Raw genomic sequence first — 20,771 nt, forward strand, 5'->3', positions numbered from 1 at the left:
TCCCAATTAGTACTATGATTTGAAGATGTCAAGATATAGCATTTTCCTCTCATAAGTCTGTTTATACTTGAGGGTTCATATTTTGAGATACCTTTTGTGCTCATTTCGCATACCTGTGAAGGTGTAGCCTTATGGCATTGCCAGAAAAGAAGTCTAGCTAGTGGCATTTGAGTTTCAATTTGTGAAACTCAACTCTGTCTGAATCGACAGTAGTTAACATTTTTAGCGGTCATATACTTCAAGGTATGTAGATAAGTAGTAAGCTGTGCGTAGGTAATAAAAATGGAGGAAAATGCAACTGCCTTCAAGTTTCACATCCAGAAAACCAGTAAAATAATAATAAACAAAATATAGCTTTAAATGTTGCTCTTGCCAAAGCTCGACTATATAGCTGTAACTTCTAAATATGTAAAGTAGATGACAGTGGAGAGGGTGAGGTAAGAATTGCTTTTTTGCTTTGCTTCTAAGTCTTTACAAACCCCAACTTACTGCTAAATCCCCAAACATCATATTGGAAGTGAAGTAGCGACACTGGAAGCAGACTTCATCTTTTTAACAGGCAAGTTAAAGGCAAAACATCTTAAATGCTTTGAAGTTATTACTGTGCTCAAACTTTTTAAGTTCTCAATGTTTTGAAATCCGTTGTTATGCTTAATGTTTTCAAACTTCTCTTTTTAGGCGTAATATTATTGAAGCTGTGTATAGTAGGCTGAATCCACACAGAGAGAATGAGGGGGTAAGTTTGCATTTTTTGCTACAGTTTTTTGCTTATCAGAATATCAAAGTGCTGTACAATAAGCAGAAATGAACATTATTGCAAATACCATGTTGTGAACACAAAATACATACTGTAGTAGACAGTTTGTTCTGACCTTGTTTTGGGTGGATCGAATCTAGAGCTTCATCCTCAAAGACAGCAAACTGACACCCAATTCTGAACTACTTTTTTAACTTTTTAAACAATTAATTACTGCTTTTTCAGTTTAACCTGTGAGGCAACACTGCAGAGTTTTTCTAAAGTATGGGTTATTGTTAGAAGAAATTATGGTCATCATATTCATTACTTAACTAGCTCTTAAGTCTAGAGTCCATAAATCTGCTAGAGGAGGACACAAACACTACTTACTCTCTTGTGTGGAGGACCTTGGTACAATGAAAAACTTTGATGCTAACATTAACCACTTTTTTAAAAAAGTGAATACTATCTTTATCCTATGTGCAGTGATCAAGTGTGAAGAGATTTAAGTTTACTTCAGTTTTAATTTCTAAAGCAGCTTATATTCTTCTGCCTGGTTCCTAGTAAGTTGAATTTTAAATAGTGTGTTGAGATACGGTTTACTGTAACTTTAAACCTGATTACTAGGTGATTCCTTAATATTTGTATACAGAATAATACCTGGTGTTCATATCAGTTGTGGTTAAATTTGTTTTAAAAAAATCTTTGGAAAACTGAAGAGCTGACAAATAACATCACTGCTTGTTACATGCATTGTCATGTGCTGTACAGTCTGCATAAGCTGGTCTGTGAAGGCACCATCCACCTTTTAGCAAATATTTTGTCATACTTTTTTTGTCTTCTGAGATGACTACAAGTTCCTCAGTCAAGTACTCGTCATAAGGAATGGTGTTGGAGACATAACAACTTTTAACTATTTTGAAATGATCTGTTGTGCACCTTGATATTGCAAATGCACTCTCATCACAAATGCTATGTTCTTCCACTGTCATCTTCTGTTGCCTACCCTGTAGCTTGTTTATTCTCTTAAGCTAGAAAGCTTATAGGGGGAAGGGGCAACTATTCTGTTAAGAGAACAAATAGAGCAGAAATCTCTTACATTTTCCGGATTTGTTCCTTTTTAAAAAACCTTAAGAGTGTACATTTTCCATTTGATTTTCAACAAACTGTGCAGCAGTGCCCCAACACAAGCCAGACAGTTTTCGTTTCAGCCTTTTCAGTAGTTCAGGACACTGTACCTCTATCGGCCTGCTACTGCTTTTCATATTTAGCCATAGTTTTGTTTTGCAGTGAAGTTACTGGTGAAAAGGGTTTATGTGAAGATTAAACCATTGGTTTGATAAGTTGCTCTGCTTTTTCTAAAAACAAGACTTCAGTTTGTCCAGTGGTGACTTTCTAGAAATGTCATATGCCATAGTTGTATTTATGATGCATGATGATGATCTTTTCTACATGCAAGATGACTTCGCAATATCTGTGCAAGCTTGCTAAAAGTCCTAACACACAGTATAGCATCTTTCATGTATTGGCTATGTCCAGGAAATTTGTGTACATTTTCCATTTATAACTTACTTGAATGGGTTAACTAAATGTGCAAATTATGCATAAAAAGAATATAGCTTTAACGCTTATTACCTTTAACAGCTTTGACCTTTATTGCCTTGGGTAGTTACTTGGGGTCCTTTTAATCTGTCTCCGTGAATATGAAGTGTGAGCAGTACATCCCAGTTTACTTCGTAGATTTTCCTTTCTGCTGGTGTTTAGTGCAAATCTCAGTAATGATATGGGGGAGGTGTTTTGAATGTGACCCAGAGCAGTTTGAGAGGAAAGTATGCCACTGGGTGAAGGATGCAATTCCTGTTGGCACTTCCTCCACAAGTAGGAATTGCTTACTATCCTTGAATTGGATCAGTTTAGTGGGCCTCGTCTCTGAGGTGATGAGAACAGAACATCCTTGCTAGTATTACTTAGTTGCAGGTATATACATGGTAATCTCTGTCTTTTGAACTGAATACTGTAGTGCATGGGGAGGGTAAAGGGGAAGGAAACTGTTCAGTTGCTCAACAGGAGACTCTCCAGAATGTCTACACACTGTGGTACTGTTACTACAGGTCTCACATTTAAACCGGAAGCAAAGGTAGGAAGGTGCTCAAGGATAGGGCGTAGTAGTGGCTCTGGTAGAGTTAGATGATGGTTGGAACTGATGATGCTGAAGATCTTTTCCATCCATAGTGGTTCTGTGAAACATACAGTATATCCCAAGGATGACATTTCCAAGTGAGATCAAAATACAGTTAATAATGCCTGTGTTTAAATTAGGATGAAGCAAGAGCAGATTCATATGAAAAATCATGAACTGCAGACACGTGCTGAGTCTGCAGGCCACAAAGGTGCACTCACTTGCACTTGGAAATCCTTCCCTGTGTGTACATAACGGCGTACATGTCTGTCCGAGCTTGGGCATGATACAGAATGCTAATGGTACTGACTGGAAAGTCTGCCTGTGGCAGTCATCTTCATCTGATGGTTCTACCTGGTTTGTTTTTTACCTTTTTTTTCTTTTTTTTGGGGGGGTGTAATTTTTTGTTTGTTTTTATTTTCTACCTTGATAAAGTAATTACTAAAATGTTAATGCACAAGTAAAACTGAAAAAACACCGAAGTGCACACAACCACCCAAACCAACCAGATGAACTTTTTCAGTTGAGCCCATGACTTCCTTTTCAAGACTGTGCTGTTCAGCATTGAACAGCTTAAACTCGTTTACCTGAATTACTGTGATGGGGATCATAATAGCTTGGCATATAAGTTCTTAGGATATAAATCAATACAAATGTGGTATCTCTTGCTAATTAGCATCACACTTACTCAGTGTTGCAAAGTTTTCGGTTAATGTTGTGTGTAGAATTTATTTCTTTTCATCAAAGCCAGTGATGGTAGAGTAACTTCTCAAAAATCTTCACAGGCATTTTCTGGCAATCATCAACAGTAAGGAGTAGTTCTGTAACATGAAAGACTCGGGAGTGAAGGAATCCTTACTACAGCAGGATTCACAGACTATTAGTAGGGCTTCGGGGTATAGCAGCTACAAGTTTTCTTTATTTCAGTTATCTCAGCAGTGTCATTTCATAAATCCAGTCAGTAGAGAACTCTGTATTGGGCTTACCAAGAATAACTTTGCCAGTGTTTCAGTAAAGGAACTTCTGCTATAACTTTGGTGGCTTGTGCCTTTGTGAGTGAGAGTGAAATCACAGAAATCTAATGTGTTGTCCCTTCCTGCTTTTGGATCTTTAAAAGGAATTCGTAGTGAGATAATTGGTACCCCTGAGTCCTTGTTCTAGTTAACATTTTAAAATGCTACTCTTACCGTAATGTCTTTACTACTTTGACTTTTTTTGTGTTCCTATGGCTGAGAGGCCACAGTTCAATTAGGCTACTTAGCTGTGTATGTATCTTTGAACACAAGCAACAATGTTGTTATTACAGTGGCTGTGTTAATGGTTTCATTGGCATTTGTTTCAAGCTGCCTAAGAGTATAATGCTTGACACCAGTCAGGTTTCTCTCTGACTTTTCCTGTACTGGCACTTTGCTAAATCAAATCATATATCATTAAGCACTACTACAGATAATTTTAACAATCTTAATGGACAAAATTCTTACTCCCTTAAATATTGTTAATCCTGTCCCTAGTACACAGTAACCTTTTTTTATATGCCTAATTTAACAGAGCAGAACTTGTGTAAAAATTGTGTAAGAACTTCTGTAAATGCTCATGTTAGGTGTAGGTAACACAAGTTGTTTGGTTTGTTTTGGTGGTGATTGTTTTGGTTTTATTTTTTTGTCAGTTGCACTAAGTTGAATTAAAACACGAAGGTGGACAAATGCTAACTTGACCAGTAATCCATTTTCAGGGACCTGTTCTAGCCACACATCATTAGAGAGAAATGAGTGTTACAGGGTATAGGTAGTGTATAGGACATAAAAGAAGCCGTTTCTGTCCTGCTGTTTTGTGTAGGGTTTCTTGTCTGCTAGCACTGAGAGAGATGAAGGAAGCCAGAAACTAGCTTGCCACCAGTGTGTAAAGCAAAGCAGCTTGTGAGTTAGAATATCAAACTCTAACAGCACTGTTACTTTGATTCCTGCTAGCATTTGAATGGCATGCTATTATACTGCTTATTGCTTTTACTCTTCAGCATTGCATGGGAGCAAAACCACTTGTGCAATTTGGAGGTTCAGGCTGGGTATTTGCTGATGCCAGCTGCAGAGCAGAACTGATAAAGATGAAGGAAGTATGGAATTTAGGTGTGCTCTGAACTTTCAAAGGTAGCCTTCTTAGCTATACTGCCTTATTTAATATTAGCTACATAAATAGGATTTTTTTTTTTCAAAACTTACAAAACAGGATACATGCCCCTTACGTGTGGTGCTCATGACATACTGAAGTCCCATTTCTTAGAGGAAAACTGCCTGTTTCATTTGCTTCTCACTCTGCTCTTAAACAGCTATCTGAATGCAAAATTGCTACTACAGGAGAGTCAAAATAGTTCAAACTAAGACCAGAAAGCCACAGCAGAAGTTTGTCCATTTATACAAAAAACTAAACTTAAAGGGATAGCATTATATGCAGTACCATTGATTTTTGTGGTACAGTTGTCCCACTTTTATCTTAGACTTTGCTAATCAGTCTCAGGGCTTTTATTCTAGCAATATTACAGCATCCAAAATCTTACTGAACCCAAGATATTGTCTTAATCCTGCCATTAAGCTTATAAATGAATTACTGCAGTGTTTGTAGTTCATGGAGTTTTGGGGCTTAACAACTTCAAAAATGAGGTCAGCATGGGAACAAGACAATCTGCATTTTGCCAGTCTCACAGCTTCCAGAGACAGTGTTATAGAGATAGACAGACATAGAGAGCTTCCAGAGACTAGCTTGTTAACTTGCTGGGTATTGATAATTTAAAATGTACTGTTCCTTTAAAGCAACAGTATTCCTGTAGTACTTGCAAGTGAAAATTAGAAGGAAAAAGTGGACAGAAACCAAAGGACAACCACCAAACAACCAAAAAAAACCCAAGACAACCCCCCACAAAAAAAAACCCACAACAAAACACCCCACCCCCTCCCCCCAAAAAAAATCCCAAACCAACAAACCCAAATGAACAAAACCTTCTATAAAGCCAGTGTTCTTCAATCAGCTCTTGTTACTTCAGATTGAGTGCTGCAGTTATTTTGACTGTAGATAATTGCCCTACTTGTTCATATCTTTAGGCAATGAAAGCATCTGCAAAATAGAGTACCTTAAGTGTTCAGACACCACTACTCTTGGTGCTGCTAGGCAGCTTTTTGTTTATTCTATGGCAGCATCATGCAGGCAAAAATCTCAGGGATTGTTTTCCAGAACACTTAGCATTTATACTGATGTGATGCTTCAAGTAAATTGCTAGTGATAGAATTAACTTTTCTCTGTAGTAAGTTTTTCACAGAACTGTGTTGCTATTGGCTGTGCAGAAATTCACAATTAAACATACTAACCTGATGGTTAAAGAAGCTTAAATTGTCAAGTTTTTCATTAACAACTGACCAAAGTTGTAGGGAATATCAGTTATATTAATCAAAAGACAATTTGTATCTACATTGGAAGGGGGTACCATATTGATGCTGCCTGGCTCAAAATAAATTGAAATTACTAAAATGCCATTTTATAGCTATAACTTCTTAAATTATTGTGTTGTATAGACTAGACAAACATGGATGATACTGTTCTAAGATGTATTCTGCTAATAAGGTGTTTTATATTCAAATAGAGCAAAGCAGATGTGTGTTTTTTTCAAATGCCGTTAGAAAATACTCCAGTTTAACTGCTGATTTTTTTGGGGTCTTGAATCTTAAAAAAAGGACCCTGGCGAAGCCGAGGAAAGTGGAACGCAGGGAAAATTGGTGGAAGCGCTCAGGCAAATGAGAATTAATCATAGGGGGAACTACCGCCACCTTCTGGAAGAGATGCTGACTAGTTACAGGCTAGCTAAGATACAGGGAGAAGAGTGCCCTGCTGAATCAGCTGCAGCATCTGCTTCAGATACTCGTGCTGGACCCAGTTACCCTGTACCAGACACCCACACAGAATCTGAGAATCACCTTGCTGAAATGCAGAGCTCAAACGAAGATTCAGGGATGAATGAGATGAGTGATAAACAGACATAATGTTTTACACAGTGGATTTAATGCTTCGCTTCACTTGATGTATTTTCCTTTGTTTATATCTCAGCATTTGTCACTTCTACCTTAGAAGTCTCTTTGGTTTTGCTTTAGTTATTTGTACAGATTGTTTATACGAAGCTCTTTTTTTCCCTTAGACATTCAACTACTATATTAATTGCATCTATTGTATAGCAAGCAATTAAATTCTCTTTCGAGATTGTGTGTTTTTTAAATCCTGTCACGCCAACAATTGGTATCTGCCATGCTGATGGAAAAAGAATCTGAACTTTTAAAGTATATTCTTAAATAATAATTTTGATGGTATATGTTTGTTGATTGTGAAGTAATTTGCATCTTAATTGTATCTGTTGTGCAAATTAAGGGAATAATAGATTCGGTTTTTTCCCTCCATTACATCATAAGCTGCATGTTTGTGTTTGAACTGTGTATGGTTTATATTACAACTCAATTACAAAAGCTATTACTTACTAGGTTGTTACTTATTCTTCATGAAATGTATTTGACTTTTTTCCCAATTCAGATTGTATCTGCTGTTCATCCTAAATACCAGTTTTCTAGATGACTGTATTATTTCCCAAGTTGTAGGATAACATATATCCAGAAATGAAAATGTACTTAGATTTAGTACCTAGTGTCAAGTTCTAAGAATTTGTGTTTAAGTGAAAATAAAGAATATGCTGTGAATAATATGTGTATGCATATTGACTCTTCTAAGCAAGTAATAAACTTCTTTTGAAATGCTATCTTTCTGATGTGACTTGCAACTTTTCATAGCTTCTGATATTAACTCATGAATGTTCATTAACCTCTACAAATATTTGAGTAATTTTGGGCTTGGCACATTCATCGTGATCTTCTCCTTGGGCAATATTTCTCAGGTTCACGTTAAGCATCAGCCATATTAATGAATAAACTGGCTCTTTTACCTAATCTTACTATCTACCAAGTCTTTTCCCTGTCTTTTGGTGTACAACACATGTATGTATGTGCATTTGGGTGTATCAGTGATAATACTGGGAATTTACAGTGGTGGTAACTAATCTGCTAATTCTTGTGACAGTGGTTGGCTCATAATAGAGCACTTGCACGAAAATATCATTCAGAGTAGGTGCAAATCTCACTGCCTTAATGAAAAAGAGCCTGAGGGAATTTCTTGTGGACCAGGAATACCTGAAGAGCTGAGTTCTTAGTATTTTATAGACATTGTTTATTAGTCCATAAATGTAGACTCTATTAATAGGTACGATTTAGTACAGTTTTAGATGATACTTGGTTTTAAGTACACCACAAGAGCTTTCCCAGGTTCATATTTTGGAAAAGTAAATTGCTTCATGAAGTTGAGGAGCAGGGAGTGTTTGTGTAGAGAGGTGGGTAGGTACGGGGGGGAAAAATGGGAAAATGTCACGTATTGTGCACTAGTATTCTACTTAATTATGGCACTGAAATCCACAGTGCAACAAAATGTGTTCATTTGTATTGGTGAGTAGTAATATTTCTCCTCTTCTTTTCCTGTAGGGTGCTGGAGAACTAGAAGATCCGTGGTAGCCTTACAAATCTACTAAAATGCTTTTGATTCTGAAAGGGGGGAAAAAACCCTTTTAAATCTGTTTTCTTCAAGGGAAAAATTCTGGTGGATTTCCAACATTTTGTGAAATGGGCAGAAATATATTAGATTTTTCCATCAGTTGTTCATTTTTATGTTTTCTGATATTGCCACTCTTAGCATTGCCTGTAACTACAGTATTTTTACCAGCCTCAGGCATACTATTTACATCTGTAATGAACTTTGGCCTTTAAAAGGAAGGAACAATTCTCCCAGCAGATCAGTATGTGTACCTGAGGTACACGGGGTAGTGGGTGTGCTCTGAAGATACACTATGGCTAAATGAAATGTGCAACACTCGAGCGCGAGAGAGTGCAAAGTAATTGTGAGACACGGCTTAAATTTCACTTTACCGAGTTGGAAGGCTTTGCAGCTCTGTGGCTTGGAAATGATTTTAATTGGGCAATATGCTATCAGATGTGTTTTGGTATTTTTAATTTTCCAGTTTTACCTGTATTGCCAGACTCTTAGGTTCCCCTGCAGTGTCCAAATTGTGATGTGTTGCCTACTGCTTGCTTTAAGAGAATTGCGTTTGGCAATAATATATGAAGATTCTAGGCACCTAGAAACAGCAAGGATTCTGTGCACGTGTACCACACACCCTGAAACTTTTGCTAGAGAAAATCTTCTAAAACCAAACTGATGAATTTATAGTTAGTGACTTGCTTTGACATCTCTCACAGCTGCAGGGTTGTTGGTTTTGGTTTGTTTTTTTTTTAGAATGCTGAAAATTTGCCTTTATTATAATGTAAATTTTTTTATTCTGTGTGGTTTTCTATAGTTTTTTGATTTTTTTTTTTTTTCCAGCTTAAGATACAGAAGTTTTGTGTAATATGGGTATAATTTGTAATTGTTTGCATTATTTTCAAAGTTCAAATTATCACTTTGAGATTACTATAAATACACTTAAAATTATCTATTTTAAATTAAGAAAATATTAGAGATATTTTCATGGGTTCAATGACCTTTCATTTTATAAGCAATGGGCATGGTACAGAGTGGCTGTCATGTAAGGTACTTGAAGATTCTTAGTTTAATTCTATTTTTGCAATAACTTTGACTTTTTTTTTTCTGACTTCTTTGAGTTGTGCATGTAATGAGTCCAGTAAATGCTGAAAATGGGGAAGAGTAAAGTATTTATCTAAAGTAAAAGCTATTAGGGAGGGGAAATCGTGAATGTATCCATCTGTACATGATTTACATGCTGTGGATGCCTTGTAAACATTTTCCTATTTGTTTAAACTGTGTTCCAGCGAGGATGTAATTGCCCTTGTGTGTAGTTTTAAGCTAATGACAGTCATCAACTGGTTTTGTGTGAAATGAAATTCATGGTATTTTTCTGTAACTTTATCCTCATGGTGAGTCTGTAAAAACCACACGCTCCTTCATACTGGTGCCGAAGGCAAGCTTTCCCCATCATTTGGATTCACTGTGTATCTAATTTTTATTTTTTTTTTGGTCTAGAGAGAATTATTGCTGCAGTATATTTTTATTTATTCATTAGATTTTAGCCTTGTAAGTTAAAGTGTTCTAAATGATGATGTTAACAGGTATTTGTCCCTTTACTGTTTTTGTTTTGGTTTTTTTTTTGGTTGGTTGGGTTGGGGTTTTTTTTTTTGTCTTGTTTTGGGTTTGGGGTTTTTTTGTGTGGGTTTTTTTTTGGGGGGGAGGTGGGGGGTGGAAGGGGGCAGGTGTTAAAAGATAGGGAATGAAGAATGCAAAATGGTTTATTGTTCAGACTGTCCGCTCTGGTCCAACCCTGTACTGATAGTACTTTCCCAGTATGATATTGTGATGTTTCATACAATACAGTGAACATAGCCAACTTGTTATCTTCAATAAAGGATTGCTAAAACAGTGTGATATGCTTTATATTTTCTTGAGAAGGATCTTACCAAGCAGAGGTGATTGTTCTATATAAAAACATAACCAAATAGGATTTGTGAGGTGCCTTGGAGATTTGTTCTATAGCAAATGTGGCGTTTTGTCCTGATGAGCCAGAAGTCTCAAAGTAGGCTTCCCTGTGGGAGAGAAGAGAACATCTTTTGCTCCTGGAGCAAATCCTTCCCAAGTTCCTCTGGAACAAATTTTATTCCAGCTGTGGGAGAGCATTCATTTAAAGTCTAAAAATTCTGATTAAAATTTTTTGTTTAAAAAAAATATTTATTGAATGTCAGATGTTAGACCTATAAAATGTTCCCTTTTAACAGCATTTTAGGTAGACATTTCTCTACATTAAAACCTTTAATGAGTTGTTTGGGGGGGTTCTGACTTATTAATAAAGTTGTTTAGCTGGGTGGGAAAGGAGAAAGATTATTACCATGCAGTATCAGTAATACGGAAGATTTCTAATCTAAATACTTACTATTACTGTGGAATGGGTGTGTTTATGAAAACAACCTGTAGATTTTGGAGTCTGTAAGTTCTTTGAGCATGACGTATGTGGGTTTTTTTCTTACAACCTGGAATTTTAATACCTCATTCCACTAGGAATGGTTCTTACACTCCATAGGCTCCAGTCATATTGTGTAGAACTGAAGCCTATACACAGATTTTTTTTTTTCTGATTATTCTCCCCCCACCCCCCAAAGGATTATAGCTTGCAGAGCTACAACAAAATCTAAATTAGGACCTCTTCTTGCCTCTAGACTAGCACTACTTTCCACTCATGCATCTACTGGGTATCTGAATTCTAATCATGTTCTTAGATTAATCAAAATACTGTTCAGAATTCAGCAGCCTGAAACAACTTTACGGTTGTTGACTTTGTATTCTTAGTGTGGGAGATCTGTGTGTTGATAAAATTAGTTCATGTATGTGCCATAACTTGTCAATTTTTAACATTTTTTAAAACACTTTTCCTAAATATGTTGCCTCATGATAACTGATGCAAAGATACTAATATAGAATGCTGCGGGTGGGGATTCTCTTCCACTTCAGATCTTCCTGACCCTCAAATTCAGCTTGATTGACTTCCCCCCCCCCTCTTCATTTTTACTTTTCCTGTAACTGAGACAAATTGGCCCATGTCAGTTCTTATATCTGCTCTCTGATTATCTTGAGCAAAGTAAAGGTTTGTTTAAACTTATTCCATTTAGCAGGTTAATGAGGATAAGGAATAAAGAAATGCAAGTATGTGGTGTCATCCCGATCTCAAAAGGCTTGTAAGTGAGGAGTTAACTGTAGTGAAAGACTCCTCATTATAAACAGAATCTTCCCATGCTTATTTGAGCCTGCATGCAAATTTTTGCAGGACTTGGCCAGAATACCCATACTTTTCATGGCCCTCATGTGAATATGATGCTGATGTCACTATTCTGGTGTAGAAGTAAAGCAGCCAACCAACCTGTGCATCCAAAATAAGTAAGGTGCCAATTCTTTTAACGCAAGCTAGAGATTAGTGGTTATATTACTTCTTGGTGTCATGTGTAAAGTAGTATTAAGTCAGCTGCTTCATTTGTCTGCTTTCATATACTGTCAGCCATAAAATTAGCCCCAGAAAACCTCTCTTTTTTTTTTCCCCTCTTTTTTTTTGGGGGGGGGGAGGGGATGGGGAGGGGCACTGAAGAGCTTCATACTAGAAATCAAAATTAGTAGGAACTTGAGACTAGTTACAGCATTGAACTAAGCTTTAGTAGGCAGGTTTTGCTTCTGGAAAATGAATCAAAAACAGCAATGCCACTTTTTGGTACATAAGTTATCGGGTCTGTTTGAGCAAAAAACCCCACAGTGCCAAGCAGTTCTTGCTGCCAGCTATTTGGGGATTTGTAGGGCTAAGAAGCCAATTTCAGGTTTAAAGATTGTCTGCTGAAAACATGTTGCTTTTATCTCTTTATAGATGTTTTTTAGCTCTAAAATAAAATTTAAGTCCAAGGGAGGTAGCTCCACAGGTGCAGGTGAGCAACTGTATGGTATGCTCAGAGGTTGGAAAGCAATTTGGCAAAACCACAGAAAAGTACCCAAGTTGCTGAACTTTCGCTGTGTCACCCAGGTAAGTATACAGCGTGTGGAGCTTAAACTCCACCTTATGTCTCATATGTGTTGGTAACTGCTTTGTGTTTGCCAATCTGATCTGGTTCTGCTCGTGTTTGTTTCAACTCTTGCTGTCCACATCTGACTTAATGCTTTCCTTGTAGCATTTTGTTATTCCTACCTAGCTGCTTCTCTGATCACAAGACAAGTAGCTTTTGCACTTAGCATGACTTCACCTCCGTTTTGTTTAGCTTGCTGCTTGAGGTTGTTTCTTGCTTCCATCCTTTACCAGATAACGTCCTTAATCAGTGCTTCAATACTTCTATTTTTACATCTGAGAGGTCATATTCCCCAAAACAATTTCATTTTTCCTTCTTCAAAAACATTCTTAAAGCATCCTTTTGCTGTGATGCTTGGACTCACAGACTGGGATTCCTGAGAACTTCTTTCTCTGTTGATGACTGCTTCCTGCTTCTGTTCCTGCCTGTCTTCATTTGTCTATATGTAGCTTCACAAGGAATGTCCAACAGAAAAAAACCTTTTCTGTTAGGATGATTACTAACTGTGAATTAACATCAGCTCAATGTAGCAACACCTGCTTTTAAAGCTTAGCAGAAACTGATCAGGCTTGAAGTCGTGACAATGGACTTCTGTAGGAGAGAAAGGTCTTCCTTTGTCAGTTGGGTTATCTGCGAGAGCAGTTGACCTCCCTAATGGAAGAAAAGCACTGTGTAGTAGGAAGATGCCTTCTAACGACTTGTAGCAAGGTCATTGGAAATCCGAAGACTTGAAACAATGTCACTGGAAATCTCTCCTGTTGTGTCAAGTCTGGCTTGGAAATTACTGTTTCAAGGGGTTTTCTGTTTTCTCAGACTTCTGGAATTTAAGGTGAGTTGTGGTGAAGTTGAGGTTACGTTACAACAGTGTTAGGTGTTACAAGGACCCTATCCTTGACCTTTAAAAAGCTGGAAACATTCCAATTCATGAGTTCTCTCATAATGACCTTGGAAGTTCATCTCATCTGTAAACACAGATATGCTGATTTTTCTGGCCTTCTTCAGGGGACTTCTGGATTCTGTTGGGTAGTTATGGGCTGTCTTCAAACAAGTGTTTGGAAAAATTGCTAGATGGGTTCTACTTTTATCACTCAAAAAGAACTACAAGGCTTCAGTGAAAGAAATTGGCAGAAGTTCATAGAATGAAAATTCTTCACCTTAGGAAATACAACAATATTTTCAGTAGTTAGCATTCAAAACTAAAAAAAAGTGCCCAAAATTGTCTAGGTCTTACATTCCTTTCAAGAGTAGTAGTTTTTGCTGGGAGGGAGGATTGAATTGTCCTTATAAAGAAAATGTGCTGTAAGAGAAACTAGTGGAAACATGCCACTGTGTCCATGTTTATTTTAGCCACTTTTGGGGGATATGTGAATTTCTAGTTAGCATTTAGAGGTTAGTCAGGAAGTTTGAAATAAATATACAGAGGTTGAAGTCTTTTAAAGCGTATTTGCCACTGTAAGGAAACATTGTATCACCCCCATCAACTTCATACTGTGACTATTGGTTTTGGCAGGTTACTCACGTGCAGAAAGGTAAGGATGTCTGCTTAGTCTTGGGCAAATCTACCATACTTAATATTTGTTGTTCTTAGAAGGAACTGGAGAATGTGCTCAGGTTTGGGGGTTGTTTGCTTTGTGTTTTGGGGGTGTTTTTTTCTTGTCATCTTCAATTCATAAGCACATCTGAATTTAATGGTGCAAAAAGGATTTTGCCCTGGATGTGTAAAGTAGATATATTAATTTTTTTTTTCATAGTGTGTTTTAAAAGTAATGTCTCACTTTGGGAAGCAGGGAATGCGTGAAATTAAACAACATAGCTGTTTCCAGATTTCCGAAATTGGCATTTAATTTTGAGTGCTACAGTTGTAGGAAATACTCTGCTAATGCAAACAGTGTGGGGGGTGACCAAGTGTGATGCTTTACAAAAAGAACTCCATCTTCACTTTTAGTTGTGGACATCATTTTTTCATTTGACTTGGTGAGAAATTTTTAAATGGTGAAATACACTTTTACATTAATCTCTTTATTCCCATTTGTCCTTACTTTAAGTAAGTTTCATACTACTGCTTCAGAGATCACAATTATTGTATTTAACTTCCCACTCCACTTAATAGAGAGAAATCAACCTAGAAACAAGTGTAACTGCAGCAATTTTTTTACACGCAGGTACCGTATTTCAAATGCTGCTGCTGTGAACTGAAAGGAAAGAGAAGTTTTATCTTGTTCATGTACCTTCCAATACGTTCTCAGTAGCCCCTGTGCCTTGAACTGCATGAAATAAAAATGTCTGGGTGAAATTAGGGAGAAGAAGAAAAAAAAATCCAAAATCATAGTGTCATAGTATCAGCAAGGGTTGGAAGGGACCACAAGGATCATCTAGTTCCAACCCCCCTGCCATGGGCAGGGACACCCCACACTAGATCAGGCTGGACAGAGCCTCATCCAGCCTGCTCTTAAACACCTCCAGGGATGGGGCCTCAACCACCTCCCTGGACAACCCATTCCAGGGCTTCACCACTCTCGTGGTGAAGAACCTCCTCCTCACCTCCAGCCTGAATCTCGCCACCTCCAGCTTCATTCCATTCCCCCTAGTCCTATCACTACCTGAGATCTTGAGAAGTCCCTCCCCAGCCTTCCTGTAGGCCCCCCTCAGATACTGGAAGGTCACAATTAGGTCACCTCAGAGCCTTCTTTTCTCCAGACTGAACAGCCCCAACTCCTTCAGTCTGTCCTCATGCGAGAGGTGCTCCAGCCCTCTGATCATCCTCATGGCCCTTCTCTGGACCCGTTCCAGCACCTCCTTATCCCTATTGTAAGAGGGGCTCCAGAACAGGCTGCAGTACTCCAGGTAGGGGCTCACCAGAGCTGAGTAGAGGGGGAGAATCACCTCCCTTGACCTGCTGGTCACACTTCTCTTGATGCAGGCCGGGATCTGATTGGCTTTGCAGCCTGCAAGTGCACGTTGAGAGCTCATGTTGAGCTTCTCGTCCACCAGCACTCCCAAGTCTCTCTCCTCAGGGCTGCTTTCCAGCCAGTCACTGCCCAGCCTGGATTTGTGTCTGGGATTGCCTCGATCCAGATGCAGAACCCTGCACTTGGTCTTATTGAACCTCATGAGGTTGGCTTGTGCCCACCTCTCCAGCCTGTCAAGTTCCCTCTGGATGACCTTCCTTCCCTCCAGTGTGTCTGCTGCACCACACAGCTTGGTGTCATCAGCAAACCTGCTGAGAGTGCACTCAATGCCACTGTCCATGGCACCCACAAAGATGTTGAATAAGACAGGTCCCAGGACTGATCCCTGAGGGTCTCCGCTTGTCACTGGCCTCCACTGGTACATGGACCCATTGACAGCCACTCTTTGGGTACGGCCATCAAGCCGGTGCCTTATCCATCTAGTGGTCCAATGGATATTATGTTATATCTAACTTAAAGATTCTGTACAGCTGTCTTTCTGTTTGGCCTTCAGTACCAAAATATTTGGAAGATCTGTCTTTGAAATGCAAGCTGGTTTTGTTTCATGTGCTGAACTTGGTACTAGAGACTCTAGACAGCATAGCAGAGATAAAAGCATGAGAACTATGAGAGAGTGCCTCATAATGAAGGACAGGCACTTGCTTTCATTATTCTTCGGGTGGGGAGAAGGTAGGTGATGAATGTGTCCTGCGATAGTTGTCACTCCACTGTTTGAGAATGGGATGGAGAGGGGCGGGGTGGGGGGACAGGAGGGTGTGCTTTCACTGCATTGTGTGAATAATTGCTGAACATGGGATTAGGTTTTCCTCTGGTTCACTAGTATGCACAAACCAGGTATCTGAAACTTATTTTATGCAGGTACATAATGTGAGATATGGTACCAGAAGATCCAAAACTGCTCAGTGGATTCACTAAGTTCAAAATGGAACGGCTTGCATTCACTGCAGGCAGTGCTTTTTTCACCTTTCACCAGGCAACATTTTCACCCTGATGCTTGAATGCCAGACACTTCGGTAACAAAATTTGTTTCAGATAGTGTGCAGATGTTAGTACTTGCATTTTTAGCAGGTTAGGTAACTGATACAAAGTAAGGAGAATTGTCTTCTATTTCAGTCCCTGTATACTCAGGTGACTTACGAAAGTTAAGTTCTGCTGTGTCCACACTGAATAGCACATATATCCTTGAAAATTGCTTCTTAGTGTTGTGAAATGTTTCCTTGATGCAGAGGTCTAGTTTCTGCTGGCCAGAGTGTTCCTTCTATGAACATAGAACCTTGCATGTGCAGATGTTGCTTTGCAACATGCCATGGTGGTCCCCCTAAACTGGAGAACTGGGGGTTTGGGTTGTTTTTTCTTGGCGGGGTGTAGATTGTTCTTTGTCTTTTCGTTTTGGGGGTGGGTTTTTTGTTGTTGTTTTTTTTTTTCTGGTAGTTTTGAGGTTTGTTTAGTTTTTACAAGCTATCTCATATTCCTGTTGCTGGACCATTGTGGTCTGGTGTGTAATTAATTAACTCTGTTGGTTCATTGTGAAATTAACCAAATGAACCAAATCAGCCATTGTAAAAGCCTTGGGATGCAGTTCAGTATTGCAGAGTGATTCTTTCTGTGGGAATAATGGAGCTTTCTGGTCTGAGCTGAGCTTTTCCAGCAGGAAATTATTTCAGGGGAGCAAAACCTGAGTAGATTTGATCATGAAATACCTGCCACAAATTCAGTATGTGTGACAAAGCAAATTAGTTACAGGAAGGTCTGTATGTGTGCACTGGTAGAGACAGGAGTAAACTCAGTATATTAAGCTCTGAAAAGCAGCACAGTTTGTATAGTCTGGCGATGGGGTGGGACGGGATAGAATTAACAAGGTTGGAAGAGACCTTTGAGATCAAGTCCAACCTATCATCCAACACCATCTAATCAACTAAACCATGCAACCAAGCACCCCATCAAGTGTCTTCCTAAACACGTCCAGTGATGGTGACTCCACCACCTCCCTGGGCAGCACATTCCAATGTCCAGTCTCTCTTTCTGTGAAGAACTTTTTGCTAACATCCAGCCTAAACCTCCACTGGCACAGCTTGAGACTGTGTCCTCTTGTTCTGGTGCTGGTTGCCTGGGAGAAGAGACCAACACCCACCTGGCTACAACCTCCCTTCAGGTAGTTGTAGACAGCAATAAGGTCTCCCTTGAGCCTCCTCTAGCCTAAGCAACCCCAGCTCCCTCCATCTCTCCTCACAGGGCGGTGCTCGAGGTCTCTCCCCAGCCTCGTTGCGCTTCCCTGGACACCTTCCAGCATCTCAACATCTTTCCTAAAGTGAGGGGCCCAGAACTGGACACAGGACTCAAGGTGTGGCCTGTTGGACACGATGATCTTGAAGGTCTCTTCCAACCTGGTCTATTCTATTCTATTCTAACCAGTGCTGAGTCCAGGGGCAGAATGACCTCCCTGCTCCTGCTGTGGCCATGCAGCAGTCATCCCTACAGTCAGAGGCAGAACACATTATTTCATACCTGATCTCTCCTCCCTGAAAATCCTGTCATCCTCCCACATGAGAAAGTGTTTAACAGACCAAAATTTGCTTCTCAGCTACTATTCAGTGACTAAATTATTGTCAGAGATGAGTAAGGATAGGTGTGGCTTGCTATGGGGTGCTGCCTTTTGCTAAGCCAAAGGATAGATGGGTGGTGATGGCACTATAATGTCATTTTAATTTTGAGCTGCTGTGTGGCTTCCTGTTGGGCTGCCTAGCTGTGCTGTCTGTATCAAGAATTTACCATTGCAGAGATCTTTCAGTAACATCAAATCACCCTCACATGTATAGGCATAAAGACTTCAGTAACAGTCTCAGAATTTAATACTATGCTGAACATCCCTAGCTCATCCAAAGGTAAAATTAGGGTTTCTCACCAGCAAAGGTTTTATGGATTAGACTGAAAAAGAAGGTTCTTTGAAAGTTGACATCCTCTGGGACAGAAATGTGATGGATGAATGCTGTAAAGGGAAGAGTGGTAGCAGTGTAAATTAAGAAGAGTGCAGTTCTGTGAGCTTCCTGGAGAGGCAACAAACCTGGAGTTTACATTAAAGTAACTAGGGGAGGACATCCAGACAGAGTTGACTGCATGCTGCTGCTCATGCAGATACAACTGCAACAAATGAAGGATGACTTGATCTAGAGCAGGATGAGAAACTCAGTTCCACGTATTATATATATCTGTGTAAGTGCAACAAGTGGTGTTGATCAAGGCACAGCCCCCTCCCATTTCAGCTGTAACAATATCCAAAGCCAGCCTGGTTTGCATTGACACATCACTCACCAACTTGACTTCCTCCTGCAGATTCTGCACCGCATCAGCTGCTGAGTTCAGTGGTTTCCATTGTAGCTGATATATTTACTATTGCTTTTTCAAGTTGTGCAACACCCAATGCAGGGATCAATGCTCCAACAAAAATGTGATCTCCAGTATTGTGTCTAACAAGGGGACTTTCCATTCTTCAATGTCTTCTCCAAAGCGTTCTCCAATATCCGCTAGGCAGGATCTCATTATGGACAGTGATTTGTGGGCTTAAGTAGCCTGCAGTGCAGACTCCTGTCCACTTTAAGGGTAAGCTTTTTCTGGCATACCCATCCCCACATAACCACCAATCTCCATAAGGGAGTAAGCAACTAGTTTGACTCAATTGGGCTACCCCAGCCCCTATGACCTCCAGCCTGTTTGCCATATGTTGTCACCTGAGGTTTTGTGGTGGGTTGAAGGGCCAGTCCTCCCTTCTCTCCCGCCACAGGCAGAAAAAAAACGAGACTCAAAGAGATTGCAAAAGCGGTGGAAAGTTTAAATGAAAATGCAGTGAATATTTTACAGAGAACCACAAGCACAGTAACAAAAGAGAGATCCCAAAGCATACCCAGAAGCATCCCAACACTCCCCTCCCCCAACCTGAGGTTACACCCAAAATCTCCAGGGCTCTCTCTTCTCCCTGCCTCCTCCACTGTTAGGCTAATCTCAGCTGGCCAGATCTGAGACTGCCCTTCCACCTTCTTCTCCCAGCCTTAGGCCTAGCCAGGGCCAAGTGGTCTCGAGATGGCTCTTCCTCCATTGCCAGACAGGGACCATCTCCATAGGAGCTGTGAGGGAAGAAAGAGGAAGTGTAGAACCTTGCTGATGTTTTTTATAGGAAGCAGGACACCCACTGGGCTGGACCCTCAGGACACCAGAGGTGTAGCTTGTGTGGCCACAGCAGGGGGGCACCCAGCCTAAACCACTACAGGCTTCTCCAGGAGAAGAGCAATTCCAACGGTAGCCTAACCCTGTTACATTTTGCCATCCTATCTTACTTTCACTACTTTCATTACTTTCTGCAAAAAGGCTTTGTGAAGAATCTACAATTCATAAGTCAAACTTTGGACCAAGGCTCTCTGAACCATCTTTCCCATGTTGACAATTTTGGAAACCGCTATCAGATGTAGTCACCCAGACTAGGGGCCCCCAAGTCCCATTCATTGAGGCTACCCCAAATAGTGGGGTCCTCATTTGGCCTTGGGGAAGTTTGGTGCATACCCAACAGTTAGAAAGATTAGTTTGCAAAGCCAATTCTTAACTAACATTTAAATACATATTTCCTTCCCATCCCTCAATTGTGGTCACAATTATCTATAGAGCTTGAGCTTTAAGGGTCCCTGGGAGTTCCCATTCTTCTGCTGAAGTCTTCTTGCCTTGGGTGTGGTGGATCCAGGCAGCTTGTTCCTTGATTTTAATAGGTGTGAAGGATGTCAGTAACACCTGATATGGGCCGGTCCACTTGGGCTCCAGAGGGCTCTATGGAAGACGTCTGACAAAGAGATAGTCTCCAGGTTCCACATCATGGACTAACCCTCTCACATTGGTTCCCATCACCTGTTTGGTAACAATGCTCAGGTTCTTACAAATCTGCTGAACACACTTGTTCAACATTTCCTCTCTGAATTGCCCTGGTTCAGAAGGGTCCATAGTTCCTACTACATAAGGTCTTCCAAACAGGATTTCAAATGGGCTCAACCCTTCCTTTGTCTTTTGCTTAGTTTGAATCCACAATAGGGCAATTGGTAATGCTTGTGGCCAAGGAAGGTTTGCTTTCTGCCCAATTTTTACTATCTGACTTTTGATTAAATGGTTCATTTTCTCCACTTGCCCACTTGAATGTGGATTGCAGGGGGTGTGGAGTTGCCAATCAATCCCTA

The 20,771-nt window shown here is 39.8% G+C and overlaps 1 protein-coding gene across 5 annotated transcripts in view; it reads left to right on the forward strand.

Moving 5' to 3' along the window:
- PPM1B (protein phosphatase, Mg2+/Mn2+ dependent 1B) overlaps positions 1-10,418 on the forward strand; it is a 75,696-nt gene extending 65,278 nt beyond the window's left edge. For 4 of the 5 annotated variants that reach the window (XM_068158861.1, XM_068158860.1, XM_068158863.1 and 1 more), the window contains 2 exons: positions 679-736; positions 6,635-8,452. In XM_068158861.1, coding sequence (XP_068014962.1) covers positions 679-736; positions 6,635-6,940 — 364 coding nt within the window. In that variant the 3' untranslated portion in view covers positions 6,941-8,452. Of the gene's footprint in view, positions 1-678; positions 737-6,634; positions 8,453-8,473 lie in introns of those variants that run through there. The other variant, XM_068158864.1, reaches the window with a different exon arrangement.
- The last annotated feature ends 10,353 nt before the right edge of the window (positions 10,419-20,771 follow it).

The sequence above is a fragment of the Melanerpes formicivorus genome, unplaced genomic scaffold (assembly GCF_026170545.1).
Source record: "Melanerpes formicivorus ecotype bairdi unplaced genomic scaffold, bMelFor1.0.p_v2 SCAF_43, whole genome shotgun sequence".
NCBI lineage: Eukaryota > Metazoa > Chordata > Aves > Piciformes > Picidae > Melanerpes > Melanerpes formicivorus.